The sequence below is a fragment of the Cherax quadricarinatus genome, unplaced genomic scaffold (genome assembly GCF_038502225.1).
Source record: "Cherax quadricarinatus isolate ZL_2023a unplaced genomic scaffold, ASM3850222v1 Contig142, whole genome shotgun sequence".
Classification (NCBI taxonomy): domain Eukaryota; kingdom Metazoa; phylum Arthropoda; class Malacostraca; order Decapoda; family Parastacidae; genus Cherax; species Cherax quadricarinatus.
In genome coordinates this window covers 73386-92787 of record NW_027195168.1, presented here as the reverse complement: position 1 = coordinate 92787, position 19402 = coordinate 73386, and the positions used below count along the sequence as shown (strand labels likewise).

General features: G+C 39.6%; 1 protein-coding gene across 1 annotated transcript in view; it reads right to left on the bottom strand.

Annotated features, from left to right (window-relative positions):
- LOC138851227 (mitochondrial amidoxime-reducing component 1-like) overlaps positions 1–19402 on the bottom strand; it is a gene marked incomplete at its 5' end in the record, with an annotated part of 131661 nt that overhangs the window by 48284 nt on the left and 63975 nt on the right. The window contains 1 exon segment of the mRNA XM_070080092.1: positions 9174–9379. Coding sequence (XP_069936193.1) covers positions 9174–9379 — 206 coding nt within the window.

Genomic DNA, 19402 nt, shown 5'->3' with positions numbered 1-19402 from the left:
GGTGTTCGTGTACCATATCCTCTTCATACCTCCGTCGAACTGCTCAGTGTTATGCCAAATATTATTTATTCTGGAGTATTTAACATGTTTTATGTTATTTATATTGTTTCTTATGTCATATTAGATCAATTGTGATAGGCAAATAAGCTGTAGTGTTGATATTAGCATAATAATAAAGCATATTCTCCTGCTTCATGAGACTGAGCTCATGGCAACCGACAGTGGCTTCAAAGCCACCTTATCTTTAATGGATAATGCGCTGTGTAGGTGCTTTACATAATGAGAAGCATTTCTTTTATTCATTGGAACCATGGCTAGGGCTAAAAGTAAGCAGGTTAAAACAATAAATGAGGAAAAAGAAATTAGATTGACTTATGCAGCAAGTAGCGCCACCAAATAGTACCAGCAGGTTGGTGTGGCGACCCTGGAAATTTGAAATTATGCTAGCCAAAATTAGTGCCAAATAATTGAAGGAGTCGAATAACTGATTGCTGGATTTGTGATGGCGGACCTGTATTGACATTAAGAGGGAAGTTAAAAAGGGAATAAGAGAAGCTAAACAGGACTACGAAATTAAAGTTGCTAAGGATTCAAAAACTAACCCAAAAGATTACCAGATTTATAGAACAAAAGTTCTATAAGGCCCTCTCCCAAACTTGTTCTCAGGGTTGAAAAATTTTCGAAAAAAAAATATTATTTTTGCTTATGAAATGATAGAGCATATTTTTGTGAGTGTTACAGTCCAAAGAAAATTTTTTTGCGATCAATACTTACCGAGATATGGAGGTGTGAAGTTGACAGAAAGTGAGCCACTTATGGCAACATCGCCGACTGCTGGTCACAGAGTCATAGTTTATTATTTTTCTACTTTTTCTTTTATTTTTTAACATTTTATTTTTTTCAAATAACTTTTATGGCCTGTGAGACCAATATAAGCCATATTTTGGTGTAAGACATGTATTGTGTAAGACGTGTGTGTCACTCGTCTTATCTTATCACTCCACTAATGACAATGGTGACATTTGATGAGGGTCTCTTACCGTATCTTATCACTCCACTAATGACAGTGGTGATATCTGATGAGGGTACACTGCCTTTGTTTTATTTGTTTTCACTTTACACAAACATGTCTGTCTGTCTGTCTGCTTGCCTCTCTCTCTGTCTCTGAGAGAGCCACTACTGAACCAACATGTATTACACAGGGCACAGTGCGTCACATCTGAGTCCTGATACTATTACAGTGGACCCTCGCTTAACGATATTAATCTGTTCCTGAGAGCTCGACGTTAGGCAAAATTATCATTATCGTTAGCCGAATTAATTTTGCCCATAAGAAATAATGGAAATCAAATTAATCCGTTGCTGACACTCCAAAGTATGAAAAAAATTTATTTTTACCACATGAAATATTAATTTTAATACACAGAAACTGAAGAAGACATGTACAATTACATGACACTTACCTTTATTGAAGATCTGGTGATGATTGATGGGATGGGAGGAGGGGAGAGTGTGGATGGTGTTAATGTTTAGAAGGGGAATCCCCTTCCATTAGGACTTGAGGTGGCAAGTCCTTTTCTGGGGTTACTTCCCTTCTTCTTTTAATGCCACGAGGACCAGCTTGAGAGTCACTGCACCTCTGTCGCACAACATATCTGTCCATAGAGGCCTGTACCTCCCATTCCCTTATGACTTTCCTAAAGTGTTTCACAACATTGTCAGTGTAATAGTCACCAGCACGGCTTGCAATAGCTGCGTGAGGGTGATTTTCATCAAAAAAGGTTTGCACTTTAAGCCACATTGCACACATTTCCTTAATCTTTGAAGTAGGCAACTTCCTCTATTTCTCTATCCCCTCCTCCGGAGCAGTTTCCTCAGGTCTGGCCTCTTGCTGTTGAAGATGATCTTGCAGCTCAACAGTGGTTAGTTCTTCTTTGTCCTCCTCCACCAACTCTTCCACATCCTCCCCACTAACCTCCAACTCCAAGGACTTCCCCAATGCCACAATTGATTCCACAACTGGCATAAGCTTCTCAGGGTTAGCCTCAAATCCTTCAAAATCCCTTTTGTCTACACATTCTGGCCACAGTTTCTTCCAAGCAGAGTTCAAGGTCCTCTTAGTCACTTCCTCCCAAGCCTTACCTATAAGGTTTACACAATTGAGGATGCTAAAGTGATCTCTCCAAAACTCTCTTAGAGTCATTTGAGTTTCTGAGGTCACTACAAAGCACCTTTCAAACATAGCTTTTGTGTACAGTTTTTTGAAGTTTGCAATGACCTGCTGGTCCATGTGCTGCAGGAGAGGAGTGGTATTAGGAGGCAAAAACTTGACCTTAATGAAGCTCATGTCCGCAGACAGCCGCTCTGCCACGTCTGAAGGATGACCAGGAGCATTGTCTAATAACAGGAGGCACTTAAGGTCCAATTTATTTTCCAGGAGGTAATTTTTCAGTGGGGGCAAATGCATGTTGTAACCAGTCATAGAAAAGGTCTCTAGTGGCCCATGCCTTACTGTTTGCCTTCCACATCACACACAAATTAGCCTTGAGGACATTGTTTTTCCTGAACACTCTGGGAGTTTCAGAGTGATACACCAATAAAGGCTTCACTTTGCAATCACCACTAGCATTAACACACATCAACAGAGTATGCCTGTCTTTCATAGGCTTATGTCCTGGGAGTGCCTTTTCCTCCTGAGTAATGTATGTCCTGCTTGGCATTTTCTTCCAAAACAGGCCTGTTTCGTCACAATTAAACACTTGTTCAGGTTTCAATTCTTCACTGTCTATGTACAGCTTGAATTCCTTCACATATTTTTCAGCTGCTTTTTGGTCCGAACTGGCAGCCTCACCATGCCTTATCACACTATGTATGCCACTACAATTCTTAAATCTTTCAAACCAACCTTTGCTGGCCTTAAATTCACTCGCATCACCACTAGTTGCAGGCATTTTTGTAATTAAATTGTCATGCAACTTCCTAGCCTTTTCACATATGATCGCTTGAGAGATGCTATCTCCTGCTATCTGTTTTTCGTTTATCCACACCAATAACAGTCTCTCAACATCTTCTATCACTTGCGATCTCTGTTTCGAAAACAAAGTTGCACCTTTGGCAAGAACAGCTTCCTTGATTGCCGTTTTCTTGGCCACAATAGTAGCAATGGTTGATTGGGGTTTTGTGTACAACCTGGCCAGCTCGGAGACATGCACTCCACTGTCATACTTAGCAATGATCTTTTTCTTCATATCCATAGTAATTCTCACCCTTTTTGCTGTAGGGTTGGCACTAGAAGCTTTCTTGGGGCTCATGGTGACTTATTTTGCAGGTGCAATCACTAAAAACGCTGTGATAATATGAAATGTTCTGATTGTATGCTTGGATGCGACCGCAGTGGCTGGCTTGTAAACAATGGCACCCACGGAACAAGTGAGGAGGGCTCAGGCCGCACGCGGATGCGTCTCGAACAAATCGCGTTGAATGAGTTTTTTAGCGCTAGCCGAGGCAAAATTTTTGCGTTAAAATGTATCGCTAGGTGGATTTAACGTTATGCGATGCGTTAGGCGAGGGTCCACTGTATTTGCCAGTCTGGATTTTTTGGGTTATCCTAGGTAGTTTACACTATGTATTTATTTATTTATTTATTTAATAATTTGAACATACATACAGAGGTACAAAAAATACAGGTAAGAGCAGCATGCCAAAGCCACTTGTATGCATAGCATAATGGTATAATGGTATTTATGTGAACCTGAGACAGACACAGACAGACAGACAGCAAGCCACCTGACTAGCCAGCCAGCCACCTGGCCAGCCAGTCAGCCACCTGACCAGCCAGCTAGCCACCTGGCCAGCCAGCCAGTCAGCCAGCCACCTGACCAGCCAGCCAGTCACTAGACCAGCCAGCAAGCCAGCCAGCCAGCCACATGACCAGCCAGCAAGACAGCCACCCAGCCAGCCAGCCAATGTTGTTGAATTAGACACATGTGCAACTCTTGGGTATCTTTATTGAAGAAATGTTTCGCCACACAGTGGCTTCATCAGTCCATACAAAGGAGAAACTTGAAGAACAGGAGGAGAATGAGGTAATCAGTCCCTCAGCCTTGAGTCGATGTGGTCAGTACATCAATCTTGAATAGAATATGGCATATGAGCGGAGAAGCAGCTTATAAACCGTAGACAAGTGAGGGGCAGCAGTCGTAGGTGGTGTCACATTTGTCCAATGTGGAAGTAGGTCGTGCCCAAGGGTTAGGCAAGTGAAGAAATGTGACAAATGTGACACCACCTACGACTGCTGCCCATTACACCTGTCTACGGTTTATAAGCTGCTTCTCCACTCATATGCTGTATTCTATTCAAGATTGATGGACTGACCACATCGACTCAAGGCTGAGGGACTGATTACCTCATTCTCCTCCTGTTCGTCAAGTTTCTCCTTTGTATGGACTGATGAAGCCACTGTGTGGTGAAACGTTTCCTCAATAAAGATACCCAAGAGTTGCACATGTGTCTAATTCAACATGTCGGTTCTCTTAACCATTCATCTACAGCCAATGTTGTTTACACAAATTCAAACTGCCTTCCCCACCCCCACACTGCCTTCCCCATCTTCAGTGACACTTCAATCTGTGTTAGAACTATCACTTGGGAAGAGAATAGTCTCAATTTGAGGAAGAGTGAGGTCTTCCTTACCGCTTGGCTTGGTAACAAAGGTGCACTGAATTACCACTCCCACAATGCAATGCGGGTACCTAGATTTTTTCCTACTGCGCACACTAACCATGAAGACCCATTCTGTCACACGTAGGCCTAATAGCTTTCTCCCGCTCGATTTGAAGGCACTAGAATTTATGAGTACAAGTATGTGACTGACCCTGGCTGCAATGACATACTTGTACATGACCGACCCTCAAAGGGTTAAAAATAACTCTGGGCATCTTACTGACAAGGAAAATGAAATGTACTAAATTTTTAATAATTATTTTCTCTTGGTTTTCACACAGGAAGACACTAACAATATCCTGGTAATTAATTTTTATAATGTGCCTGAAGAAGATAAATTATGTAATACCACACCCTCTATCGAAATGGTTTGAAACGAGTAGACCGACAAAGAAAATAAATCACAGGGTCCTGATGAGCTTTTTTCAATCGTTCTTAAGGAATGCAAAATGGAACTCTGTGAACCATTAACTAATAATTTTAATTTATCTCTTCAGGTGTAGTGTCTGATATGTGGAAGATGGCTAATGAACTCCCATTTTTAAAGCAGGGGACAAGTCGTTACCATCAAATTACCGCTCAATAAGCCTTACCTTAATTGTAGGTAAATTACTAGAGTCAATTACGTATAGCTGATATTATAAGGAGCCGTCTTGATAAGCATACCTTTCTTGCACAACTTGCCAGGCACTGCAACATCATGAAATCTTGGTTCCAGGCCATCTGCATGACCTTCTTCACAGCTACTACAACTAACCCATCTCTTTGGGTATGCCCTACTTCCACTGGGAAATCCCGCCCACCAGTAACTATGCCTTCGTCTGCTACACATCCCTATCCACTGACACCTATATAAGCGCCAGCTTCCTTGCCTGTGCTTCAGAATCTCAACCACGGTGCTCTTCACACTACTACCACTAGTATTACACCTCTCTCTAACCCTATATATACCCTCTGTGTCCATGTATTGTTTGTAATGGCTTGAAAAAGCTCCTGGAGAGTGAAATGTTGCCAAAGTAAAATGCCACATTAGTTGCACTTGTGTCCTTTTACTTTACATACCTCCTTTATGCAAAGGAGCTATGTCTGCACTCTTTAAGGTGTCTGGTATTTCACCTAGATCTAGGCTCTTTCTCCAAAGTATGCTGAGGGCTTGTGCTAGTGGTACTTTGCACTTGAAAACTGAGACACATGCGCAACATCTGAGTATCTTTATTGTAGACGTTTTGCCATGCAGTGGCTTTATCAATACAAATTCAAGGACATAATTGGAAGACAGAAGAACTATATACAAAAGACTCACAAAATCGTAATGACACGATTGCAAACAAACCATACCCCGGCCGGGATTGAACCCGCGGTCAGAGAGTCTTAAAACTCCAGCCCGTCGCGTTAGCCACTAGACCAGCTAGCCACAATAAGATTCGTTCAACTAGGTATATTTCTACACCATAGGAAGGTTAGCACAAGCACCACTGTGACCACAAATGCAAGTTTTAGCACAGGCACAGTGGTGCCTGTGCTAACCTTCCTATGGTGTAGAAATATACCTAGCTGGACGAATCTTATTGTGACTAGCTGGTCTAGTGGCTAATGCGACAGGCTGGAGTTTTGAGACTCTCTGACTGCGGGTTCAATCCCGGCCGGGGTATGGTTTATATACAAAAGATGAGGTAATCAGTCCCTTAGCCTTGGAGATGGTGTCAAAAGCACCATAGTAGTGAAGATTCTGGAGCAGAGGCAAGGAGACTGGCACTTATATACTAACACCAGGTGGATTGAGATGGGTGTTCTTGTGTAGCAGAGACTATGTAATGTCAGGGTTTACTGTTCTGAGGAAGATTCTTGCTAATACTATTATTGCTAATATTGTTGGTAATTCTACCAACATTAATAAAGGAGGTAGTAAAACACTAGCTAAAAATTGCAGACCAGTAGCCCTAACTTCCCACATCATAAAAATCTTCAAGAGAGTGATGAGACAGCATGTATGCCCAGTTGGGTTCATATTTCATGGCACTATGGTGCTGACACCTAGTGGCATAGGCCTACCAATCTCAGCCCACACCACGTTTACTCTCTCTCATTCTGGTAGCCGAGCTCACTCAGTCAACAAGATCTACTCCATCATTCTCTCCCAGGCAACTGAACACACTGCCTGTGTACCAAGACCCAAAATAAAGTAACGTAGCCTCCAAAGAGTACCATTTATCTCCCCGTTTGTACAGGAACCCAAATAAATTGCAATATTGGTGGAAGTGGTGGTCATAGCAAGTGTGGTGCCCAGAGAGAGGAAGGAAGCCAAAGATCTCATCTCCACTTCATCGTCCCATACAAGAAGCATCAGTCTCTCTGCGAGTTGTATTTCTTCCCCATTTTTCATTTTTGTTTGTTCCTGCTCTAGCTTTCTCTTCCTCCCTTTCCCTTTTCTCTATGCTATGTACCAATTTTTTGTTCTTTTCCGACTTGCTCTGAATGACGCTCTCCACTCTTATTTCAACTCCTTAGTTTTTACCTTTATTTGCACTTTCCTCCTTTCCTTGTTTCTTACCCCTTGTTTTCCACTCTTCAATATATCTGGCAAGCTCCTCAGGAACTCTCTTACGCTTTCTAGGTTTTCACTTTTCAGTACTTTTCTTATGCCCAACCAGCTTTCCATCTCACTGGGGCAAATCCAGAATTGTCTTTCTTGTTTTAGGTCATTTCTCATGGTTGAATTAAGCTTTGTACATAATATATGGGATGTTTTACCACATATTTCACAATCAATGTCCCTAATATTTCTCCCAAAAATTTTTTTACATATGCAACAGATCTTATTTCTGGCCATGTGAATGGTGACTGGTGGGTTGTTTTGAGTGGTGGGCTGGAGTTGTAGGTGCTGGGACATGAGAAAGAGGATAGGGGTGTGAGTGTGGGGGGATACCCTTCCTGCTGGTTGGGGGTGGTTTGAGGAGAGAGGTTTGGGATGGGCATAGGGGCCCTTCACACTGGGTGGGGGGGGGGGGATCGGTGATAAGAGGTTACGGGAAGGACACATCACACAGCAAGGTCATTTGGCTTATTCCTTTTCCTTTACATTATGTTCACTTTGTTATTAGCCACAATTTAAGATCGCTATATCTCTGCACATCAATGCCCCTATCACTTGTTTTATTACTTATGGCAATAGCTTAATACTCATCTGATTGTTTATTTCCACTTCTCTGTCGACATCTGGCAATAATTCACTAGTGCCACTCAACCACAATTTGTTCCTATATATTACACCATATATTGTACACTATGCGCTGGGGATTAATTAAGATTACTCTTAGCCACAATTTCAGTTCACTGTATCACTGCACATTCATATCATTATCCCTTGCTATATTACTTACATGACAGTTAAATATTCATCTGTTTTCTTATTTCCACTTCTCTGTCGACATCTGGCAATAATTCACTAGTGCTGCTCAACCATATACATATACATTCCATATATTATACACTATGCACTGGAAATTTGCAAGATTGATGTAATCCACAATTTAAGATCACTATATCACTGAATATCAATCACTCGCTATATTATGTATGACGATATGAATAACAATCCTTAAGTATACAATAACACGACCCACTGTGTGGAAACACCTTTGGGCCTAGTTCCCACCCGTTCCCCTTCTATACTTATTTCTAATAATTTTATCTTATTTTTCCTGTGATTTTAACAATAGTATTTTTTTTTTCTTTTCTTTTTGGCTCTTAGAATTTGTGCTAGTCTCTGATCTTTCTTCTTTGGTGGGAAATGGCCAATGTGTTAATAAAAAAAATTATGTGGAATAGCAACAAGTCAAATTAAGTATGCTCATCCTAAAGAACAAAGCAATCTCTGTTCTTCAACTCTGCATCACCATTCCTCTATTTCATTCTTCTGACACCTCTGGAAATCACTTTCCATTCATTAGAGCCAGTAATGAAGGGCACACCCTCTATTACTGCCAACCACTTCACATTCCTTATCACACTTATAGTCCTTCCTATTCAGATGAGATCATTTCTCATTCCCCTCTCTGAGAACTATAACAATCATTTACAAGTCTTAATTCTACTTCTAAAATTCTACTAAGTTCCTGAGAGCTAACTGAACAAGGCATTACATATTAACATTTACCCCACTTAAAATGCCTTCAGTAAGTCACACACCTCAGGACAGGTTCAAAATATTTCCCTTGATCAATGACCTGAGAGGTTGTACCCCTTGATCAAGTAAAATGTAACACCTTCCTATTTATACTATATAGTCCTATATATTTTATATGTTTTATTGACAGTGCCTATGTAAATGTTCAAGTCTGAGTTTAATTGTGTGAGAGTTCCATAGTCACATTAATGATCAACAATGAGAAAACAAAAATCTTTTCTACACTGTTTTAACATGAACTGGCAGCAGCATACAAATAACATACCTAGTGCATGGGCTAATATTTCTGAAGACAGCCTCACCAATCATCACATACTCCCAGCTGTCTTCATCATAAGGCCCATTCTTGGCTTCAATTAGTATAGTAGGTCGAAAATTCTCGGCTGCTATCTGACACTGCACTCTCCTCTGAAGATCAGCAACACTCTGCACTGTCATGAGCATGAAGGCAGCACCATCAGTATATAAGAACTGCAAGAAGAAGTTATTCTGAACAAGCTGAAGAACTCAACCAGAGGCAGTCCACCTTCTATGAGGTAAACACTACATGCATTATATAGTTATTCTTACAAACTTCTGTCACAACAATTTACAGAGGAACTCAGTTTTTTAATTTAATTTGTTCCGGATTGTCAATTCAACAATGCAAATTAATAAGAACCAAAGTAATTTTTCCCATAAAAAATAATGTAAATAGAATTAATCCATTCCATACCACCAAATGACAATATAATAATATAGTAACCCTTTCAGGGTTGGTGCCGTACTAGTACGGCTTGCAAGCCAGGGTTGGTGCTGTACTAGTGTGCATAAATTTTAGTGCCTTGAAATCTAGTGAAAGAAAGCTGGTAGGCCTACATATCAAAGAATGGGTCTATGTGGTCAGTGTGCAAAACATAAAAAAATCCTGCAGCACACAGTGCATAATGAGAAAAAAAAAACTCTGACCGTGTTTTTGCTTTCAAACAGTGACTTCACAGTGTATTTTCGTATGCTATTTATGGTTGTATTCTAATTTTCCTGGTCTCATTTTATACATGGAAGATATATTACAGAAATTGAGCTCAAAGTAGAAGAAATGTTCGATTATTGCCAAAGTTCAAAAGTAAACAAATCATGCCACGAGTCCAATACATGTCAACTGGTGAGTCTAACATTCTTTCATAAGTGCGTTGATATTATTTATACTATTTCTACACTAATGCAGTAGTCTGCATAACAGTAAATCTTCTATTTTTTTGTGAGAATAAAAAATTCAAAGTGGAAAGCAAAAGAAATGTAAGAGGGGCCTGGGGACATGACTAATGAACAGAATTTTTTTTATTTTAGTGCCAGAAATGTCAGTCTTGTTTATTCTGGACCTTATTTGGAAATTGGCATCTTTTGAAATTTGTGTGAAATTGGCAAAATTGCCAATTTCTGACCACTTTATTGGATAGTTGAAATCAGTAAATGGGTGGTTTCTTGTACTCATTCTATAGAAAAAAATGGAGTCCTTGCAAAATAGTTATGATTTTTGTCGACTGGTACATTGGAATTGGCTGAAAATAGGGCTCAAAGTGGGCGAAATCGCCGATGAGTAAACATCGTCGAGACCACTAACTTCATGAGAGCATAATTCTGTAAGTTTTCCATCAAATTTCATACTTTTGGGGACATTAGATCGGGAAAAGACTCTATATCGTTTCATAAGAATTTTTTTTTTTTTTTTTTTTTTGAAAAATTTCCGACCCTGAGAACAAGTTTAGGAGAGGGCCTGCCGACCCTGAAAGGGTTAATAATGTACTACTACATAAAACAATGTATAAAATTATACAGCACAAGGACACTGTAAAAATAAATACTAAATGAAAATTTAACTGAAATACTGAACAGTAAATGAAAATTTAACAACTAAATGGTCCAAACATATATAAATGTTCTCTCGCCCAGTGCTCTGAATATTTTGAAAAATAAAAATTTTTTTTTTTTTTCATTGAAATAAAGAGAAAAATTTTCTAAGTGTTATTGGATTAAAATAAAAAAAATTAGGGTCAGTACTTACTGACATAAGGCAGAAAAGTTGGCATTTAAGATATACGTTTTTTTTCTCATTTTTATATTATTTTATAATTTTTTATGTTCTGATAATTACAATTTATTGTAGTTCTTGCCATTTCATAACCAATCTTTGTTCTGATACCAATACAGTCGACTTTCAACTAATGGCGGCATTAAGTAACGGCAATTTCGTCTAACAGTGCTTTTTATGGTAAAAAAATGCCTTAACCAACAGCAAAAAACTTAACCAACGACGTTTGTCCGGAATGTGTCGATGTGCCTGGAGCACGGCCTGAGTGTGCCTAGCCACTCCAAGAGTTAGTGTGCCATTGTTTACAAGCTGTTGCAGTTGGTTTCCATGTGTGCCTCCAATATATTTTGGATAATTCCACTCTTTCTAGTGCTAAATAAGCCACCATGGGTCCCAAGAAAGTCTCTAGTGCCAAGCCTGTGTTAAAAAGGGTGAGAATTATGATGGAAATGAAGTCCTTCCAAGCAATAGACAATTCTGAATTTCCCCTGCTGCTTGCATATCACTCAACAACAACTCCACAATAAAGCTGAGTGGCATTTAATTATTGTTTATTCTGCTTGTCCCATTCCTTTCCATACAAGGAAATGTATATTTCATGTAAAAAAAAAAAACTTTTTTTTCAGACTTTGGGGTGTCAGGAACGGATTAATTCTATTTCCATTATTTCTTATGGGGAAAATTAACTCAACCAACGGCAAGCCCTCTGGAACGGATTAATGCCGTTGGTTGAGGGTCCACTGTATTAGGTACTGAAATTTTACTCAAACTGTCACAAACACATTGACAGGTGGACATTTACACCTGCCTTGGGATGACATTTGATGGGCACCAGTGTCTGCTTGTCTCTTTCCATCTCTCAGCTTGTATCTCTGTCTCAGAGAGAGCCATTGTGAACCAACAGGTATTCTTATGCATTATATCTACAAGCACAGTATAGCACTTAGGATTTTTTAGATTATCCTATGTAATTTACACTGTGTAATTGTATCTATGTGTACCTGTGAGACAGATAAAGAGAGATAGAGACAGATAGACAGATCTTAAACTTTGGGTTAACATCACTTTCCTCTTAAAAGGGGAGTGTTAATATGACATTACATCAGCGAATCCTTGGTGTTTGCTGTGCTGTTTGCTCTAGCTGGCACTCAATTTAACTGGCACTCCCACAAAGTACTAAGTGGTCCCAGACTTTTTAATATGGTGCACATGGAGTGTTAAGACCCATTCTGTGCTGACCAGGCATCTCAGGCCAAACATGCCAAATGTGGAGGCAGGAAAAATAAAATGTATATACAGTAGAGCCCCACTTATACGGTGGGTTAGGCTCCAGGCTGTCGCCAGAAAGCAGACATTGCCGGAAGGCAGAACGCCATTTTTTTTCCATTTATAAATGCATATAAATGCCAGACAACAAGTTTACACTAAATTATATTAAGTTAAGTAAAAGGACACAAGTGCAACTAATGTGACATTTTATTGTGGCAACGTTTCGCTCTCCAGGAGCTTTATCAAGCCATTATAATGGTTTGATAAAGCTCCTGGAGAGCGAAATGTTGCCACAATAAAATGTCACATTAGTTGCACTTGTGTCCTTTTACTTTACATATTGCCGGTAATTCTACCAACTTTATTATATTAAGTTAGTAATAGAACTAGGCATTAAAAACACACAAAGTAAAATACAGTCACAGTAAATTCATTACTTATCTTAAAGTATTTGTAATCTTAATGTAGGGAGAGAGGTGAGTAGTACTTATTTGTAGGAAGTCAGGTGCAGGTAGCCCAGGTGTAGGTAGCCCTGGCTCCCCGTCTCATACTTAATATACGATATTTAAAACATCCCAGAGAGGTAAAATACACATACAGTACACTCATTATTTACCTTAAAATATGTGTAGGCTTAATATAGGAAGAGAGGTGAGTAGTATTTATTTGTAGGAAGTCAGTGTAGGTAGCCGGTAGGTGGAGCCCACCTGGGCTACACCTACCGGCTAACTACACTGTGGGCCAGAGCCATATTAACATCGACATGCCTTGTTCACTGAATTTAATCATTTCTAACAACTACCTTTAGATGCCATCATAAACGAAGGTAGAAGTAATGAATAATTCATGCCGAAAATTGTAAACAAAAGCGAAGCGAGGGAGTGGCTGGGCCAAACGCAGATTCCTACACGTTTTCTCTGATGGCTGAGCAGAGAAAACGTAATGTTGTCCCTCCACCCGACTACCACACACGTCCACAAGTATTATCAGAGCACACACAAAATATGCAATAAATGCCAGACAACAAGTTTACACTAACTTATATTAAGTTAGCAATAGAAATATGCATTGAAAACACAATAAAAGGTAAGATACACACAGAGTACACTTATTACTTACCTTAAAATATTATTATTAATGTGTGGGAGATGAGTGGCAGGGTGTTTATTGAATAAAATCAGAATGGCACACCATCATCCTCTAACTTGGCACTTAAAGCAAGAGGCTTATGACTTCTCTTTTTATCACAGCTAAGCTTAGACGCCATCATCAATGAGAGCCAACTAGTTAACGAAAGAGTAAACAAGAGAGAGAACGAGATACAGAGCTGAGACAATGTAAGAACACAAACTGAACAGGTAGTGGACGATCACTTGGTCAGGCGAAATAAATGCATATTAATATGTGTCCACTTTTAGTTCATACACGTCCGTTTGTAAGAGTTTGTAAAACATTTACCTCAATATTGTTTTATTATAATAATAATTACCTCACAATACAAATACTCTTACATTGTGTACAAGTTGTACAAGTTAGTTCAGAATAAACAAACAGCAACACACCATTTTTAGAGTGAATGAAGATAATAATAATAATAATAATAATAATAATAATAATAATAATAATAATAATAATAATAATAATAATAGTATTATTATTATTATTATAATAAAAAGCACTAAACCCACAAGGGTCATGAATTGCTATATATAGAGTGAAGGCATACGAAAAGAATATTTTTCTACAGTTACCCCCCAGTGTTTGACTTGAGAAAACCTAATTCTTCCGGCACTACCTACACAGCCGCTTTGTAAACAAATCTCATATTTACGTCAATTTTTATTCTGTGAGTGTATGTATCATGTTTATATGCTATGTAATGGGTTTCATATATAATTTTGAGGAAAATATCATAGATGGATTAATGAAAATGCCTATACTGATGTAAAATAAGACATTTAGTGTGCCCAAAAGTGATTATTATTACGTAATATTGGCGTCATGAGTAGAGAGAGACTTAGCGATTTTAACCCTTTCAGGGTCCGTCCCGTAGATCTACGGCTTTACGGTGAGTGCCCAAACCGTAGATCTACGCCATGAGCTCAGCTCACTCTGATAAACTGTGAGTGGTACATTTGGGCCTAGATATGAGAGAATACATCTATGTGGTATGTGTGCACCACATAAAACAGATCCTGCAGCACACTGTGTATAATGAGAGAAAAAAACTGAAATCATGATTTTTCGATTAAAACAGCAACTTTGCAGTGTTTTTTCGCATGTTTTTTATAGTTGTATTTGCGATTTCTTGGTCTCATTTGATAGAATGGAAGACATATTACAGAAATAGAGATGATTTTGATTGGTTTTAGCACTGGAAATGGCTTGAAACTGAGCTCAAAGTAGCGGAAATGTAAAATTTTTGCCGATATTCAAGAGTAAACAAACGACCTCACACGTCTAATACACGTCAGCTGGTGGGTCTAATATACATTCACAAATATGGTGATGATATTTATACAATTATTACAGTATTGCATAACAGTAAATCTTCTATTTTTTGGTGTGAATAAAAATTCATTATGTGAATAAAAAATCAAAATGGAATTTATTTGTAAAGCCTCAAAATATAACTAATGAACAGAGGAAATGTTAGTTTAGTGCCAGGAATGCCTACATTGTTTATTTTGGACCCTATTTTGAAATTGAAATATTTTGAACTTTGTGTTAAATTGGCCAAATTAACAATTTCCGATCACTTTATTTTGTAGTTGAAACAGTTGACTTGGCGATTTCTTGTGCTCAATCGATAGAATAGAAGTAATACTAGTGAAATAGCTAAGAATTTGGTTGATTGGAATAATGTAATTGGCCTAAAATGGGAGTCAAAGTCGGCAAAATCGCCGATTCGTAAATATCGCTGACACATCAAAATTCGCGAGAGCATAATTTCGTCAATTTTCCACCAAATTTCATACTTTTTGTTTTATTACCTTCACAAAAAGATTCTCTACGATTTCATAAGAAAAAATAACAAATTTTTTTTTTGAAAATTCTTGGACACTGGTGCGTGACTCCAGATTTGGGCCTTGGACCCTGAAAGGGTTAATGTGTACCTGCACACCAGCACAGCGTGTAAGTATATTTAGGTACAGGTACACTTAAGTATAATTATCAGAGTACAGTGGACCCCCGCATAACGATTACCTCCGAATGCGACCAATTATGTAAGTGCGTTTGTACGTGTATGTTTGGGGGTCTGAAATGGACTAATCTACTTCACAATATTTCTTATGGGAACAAATTCGGTCAGTACTGGCACCTGAACATACTTCTGGAGTGAAAAAATATCGTTAACCGGGGGTCCACTGTACATATAAAATATGCAGTAACTTTAAAACACTTGAAATTTTGGAAAGTTTTCTGACATGATAGATGTGGTCATGGAAAATGTAAACAAACTGGGTGGGGGCGCCGTATTTGAAAGACCGCTTGCCGTATAGCAAATTTTGGTCATAATTTGACATCGCCATATTAGTGGAACGCCGTAAGGCAAAATGCCACAAAGCGGGGCCTTACTGTATATGTTTGGGGCGCTAGCAGTAAGAACGTATATATATGTTTGGACCATTTCGGGGTTAACTGCCCCTTACCTGTCGGAGGAGAGCTAATGGCATACTGGAAGCAGGAGGTGGAGAAGAGGAGGCGGTGTGTTACTGCAGTAGGGCCCCACTTACACAGCAGGTTAGGTTCCAGACTACTGCCGTTAAGTGGAAATTGCCATAAAGTGGAACACTTTTTTTTCCACATATAAATGCACATAAATACTAGATAACAAGTTTACACTAACATATATTAAGTTAGCAAGAGAACTAGGCATTAAAAAACAATAAAAAAGTAAAATACACATACAGTGGTCCCTCGATAATCCTAAGGTTTGATAGTCGTAATTTTCGAAAATCGTAACGTTATTTTCATCAAAACATTGGCTCGTGAACTGTCGTTTGACTCGCAAATAGTTGTTTGTCTGGGACATGTACACACAGCCCTGAGCTGCCTCACACTCCATTCCCAGGCAGTGTGCCATTGTTTATCAGTGAGTGAGGATGATCCCACGAGTTCATGTGATATATTTCATGATACAGTGGACCAACGATGGCATCGTCTAATGTTAAATCCAACTAGCGATACATGTTAACGCTAACATTTTGCCTCGGCTAACACTAAAAAAACTCGAATAACGATATTCGTTCTCGGGTACCAATTAATATCGTTAGTCGAGGGTCCACTGTATTCCATTCGTTTTAGTGCTTGCAACCGCTAAATAAGTCACCATGGCTCCAAAGAAAGCTTCTAGTGCCAGTTCTTTGGTAAAGAATGTGAGAAACACATATAATTTAAGAAAGAGTTTGTAGAAAAATACGAAGGTGGTTGTGGTGGTAGAGTGGAAGCAGTTGTGATAGTGGTTGATGGTGGTATAGGGTGGTAGTGATGGTGGTAGCAGTTGTAATAGTGGTAGAAGATGGTAGTGATGGTGGTAGAGGGTGCCTTCTTCAGTGATTCAGCGATTCTACTAACTCCTCCAATGTTGTTGGAGTTATATAGGGCTACAGAAAACACCGCCGCCTCAGCTGCTGCTTCACCACCATTATGGATGGTTTACTCTCAGTGGCCCTTATACACCCAACAACACCACAACACCTTGTGACATACATAATGACTTAAATAACAAAAAAAGGCACAATACCATGACTGGAACGATACACAAATAACCCGCACATAAAAGAGAGAAGCTTACGACGACGTTTCGGTCCGACTTGGACCATTTACAAAGTCACACTAACCAGAAGTGGAGCAGGACAGCTATATATAGGCAGGAAGAGGTGGTGGTGGTAGTAGTAGTAGTACAAGAATGGTATATACATAATACCGACAAGATGAAATTAAGACACATGCGCAACACCCCGGGCATCCCTATCGTAGACATTTCGCCATCCAGCCAGCCACTGGATGGTGAAACGTCCACAACAAAGACAACCAGACGCCGCACACGTGTCTTAATTTCATCAGTAGTAGTAGTAGTAGAAGAGGTAGTAGCAGTGGTAGTGGTAGTGGTAGAAGTGGGGAAAAAGGAGGATGAGCCAGTCAAATACAAAGGAAGGGGAGCACTGCAAGAGAGCTAGGTGCCCACAGAGGGAGAGCAAGCACACAGAGGTGCATGAAAGAGGAAGTGGTGAAATAAATGAAGGAAGAAACAGAAACACGAGACAGAAGAGAGAAAGACAACCCAGAGGAGAAAAAGGAAAGAGGAAAGGGGAAGAGGGAGAAGAAGAAAAAGAAAAAGAAAAAGAAAAAATGAGGAGTCAGGTTAAGTCACGGGTGTTCTGAAGTTTGGAGCATTTTACAATGTAGTGGGAAAGGAGCGCATCTACAGAGACGAAGCCAGGGCTAAGATTCATACAAGGAAAGTTGTGTATTAGAGAGGATTCAACTAGACGGCGACTGTTTGAGTTGGAAGTAGGGAAGACAGTTTTAGCAGAAGACCAGTCATTAGGATGGCTATGATCTCTGACATGGCAGAAAAGAGCATTATTAGTGTCGGCAAGCCTAACACTATTTTAGTGCTCCCTAAGTCTGTCAGAAAGAGATCGACCAGTTTCTCTGAAGTGTTGAAGAGGACAGGAGGAGCAAGAAATAGAGTAAACACCTTCTTCATTAATTTCACCACTTTCTCTTTCACACACCTCTGTGCGCTTGCTCTCCCTCTGTGGGCACCTAGCTCTCTTGCAGTACTCCCCTTCCTTTGTATTTGACTGGCTCGTCCTCCTTTTTCCCCACTTTTACCACTACCACTACTACTACCTCTTCTACTACTACTACTACTACTACTGATGAAATTAAGACACATGTGCGGCGTCTGGTTGTCTTTGTTGTGGACGTTTCACCATCCAGTGGCTGGCTGGATGGCGAAACGTCTACGATAGGGATGCCCTGGTGTTGCGCATGTGTCTTAATTTCATCTTGTCGGTATTATATACCATTCTTGTACTACGACTACTACTACTACTGCCACCACCTCTTCCTGCCTATATATAGCCGTCCTGCTCCACTTCTGGTTAGTGTGACTTTGTAAATGGTTCAAGTTGGACCGAAACGTCGTTGTAAGCTTCTCTCTTTTATGTGTGGGTTATTTGTGTGCATAATGACTTATTTTATTCATTCTAGAGTATATTCCATGTTTCTATGTTAATACTATTGTTTATTATGACATATTAGTTGAATTGTGACAGATAAATAAGCCGTAGAGTTGACATTAGCATCATATTCTCCAACAATGAACTCGCCATCCCTCCCTCACACAACCAAGTCTTCAATAAAGGTAAGTGTGATGTTAAATAAGAACATAAGAACTAAAGAAATGAGGAACACTGTAACAGGCCTGCTGGCCCATACTAGGCAGGTCCTTCACAAATCCAACCCACTAACAGAACAAATGCTACCCTGACAAATGCTGACCTGATTAGCAGGTATAAGTCAGCAATAGAGATAATTAGGAGGACGGGTGGGAACCCTGTCATATGTGGTATTTTGCCAAGGAGAGGAGTTGGAAACAAATGGTTGTCCAGGGCAATTGGTGTCAATTGCTGGTTGGATAAATACTGTAAGGAAAATGCGGTAACATTCGTTGACAACTGGGACCTCTTCTATGGCAGAAATAACATGTATACCAGGGATGGGGTTCACTTATCTAGGTCTAGGGTGGGGGCACTGGCAACGGCATTGGAGGGAGCTGTTAGGGCTTTAAACTAGGAATAGATAGTGGTATGGGTTTTGGCGAGAACACAGTGAAGTCCCAGTGTAGTAATTAGCAAACCACCACTTGAATACAACAAAGTTTCATTTAGACTCCATGATGAGGCCTCAATAAGGAAGTTCACAGCTGACCTAGAGACTGTTGACTGGCCTACAGAATTCTCCAAGACCAATGGTATTGATGACTGGACAGACATTTTTCTTAACAAATTACTTAGACTATACAACAAACATTGTCCTATAAAAACGAAACAGATCACAAACAAACGGCTTGGTTGCCCATGGCTAACCAGCACCATTCTGAAATCCATTGATAAGAAACACCAATATGAAAAGCAATA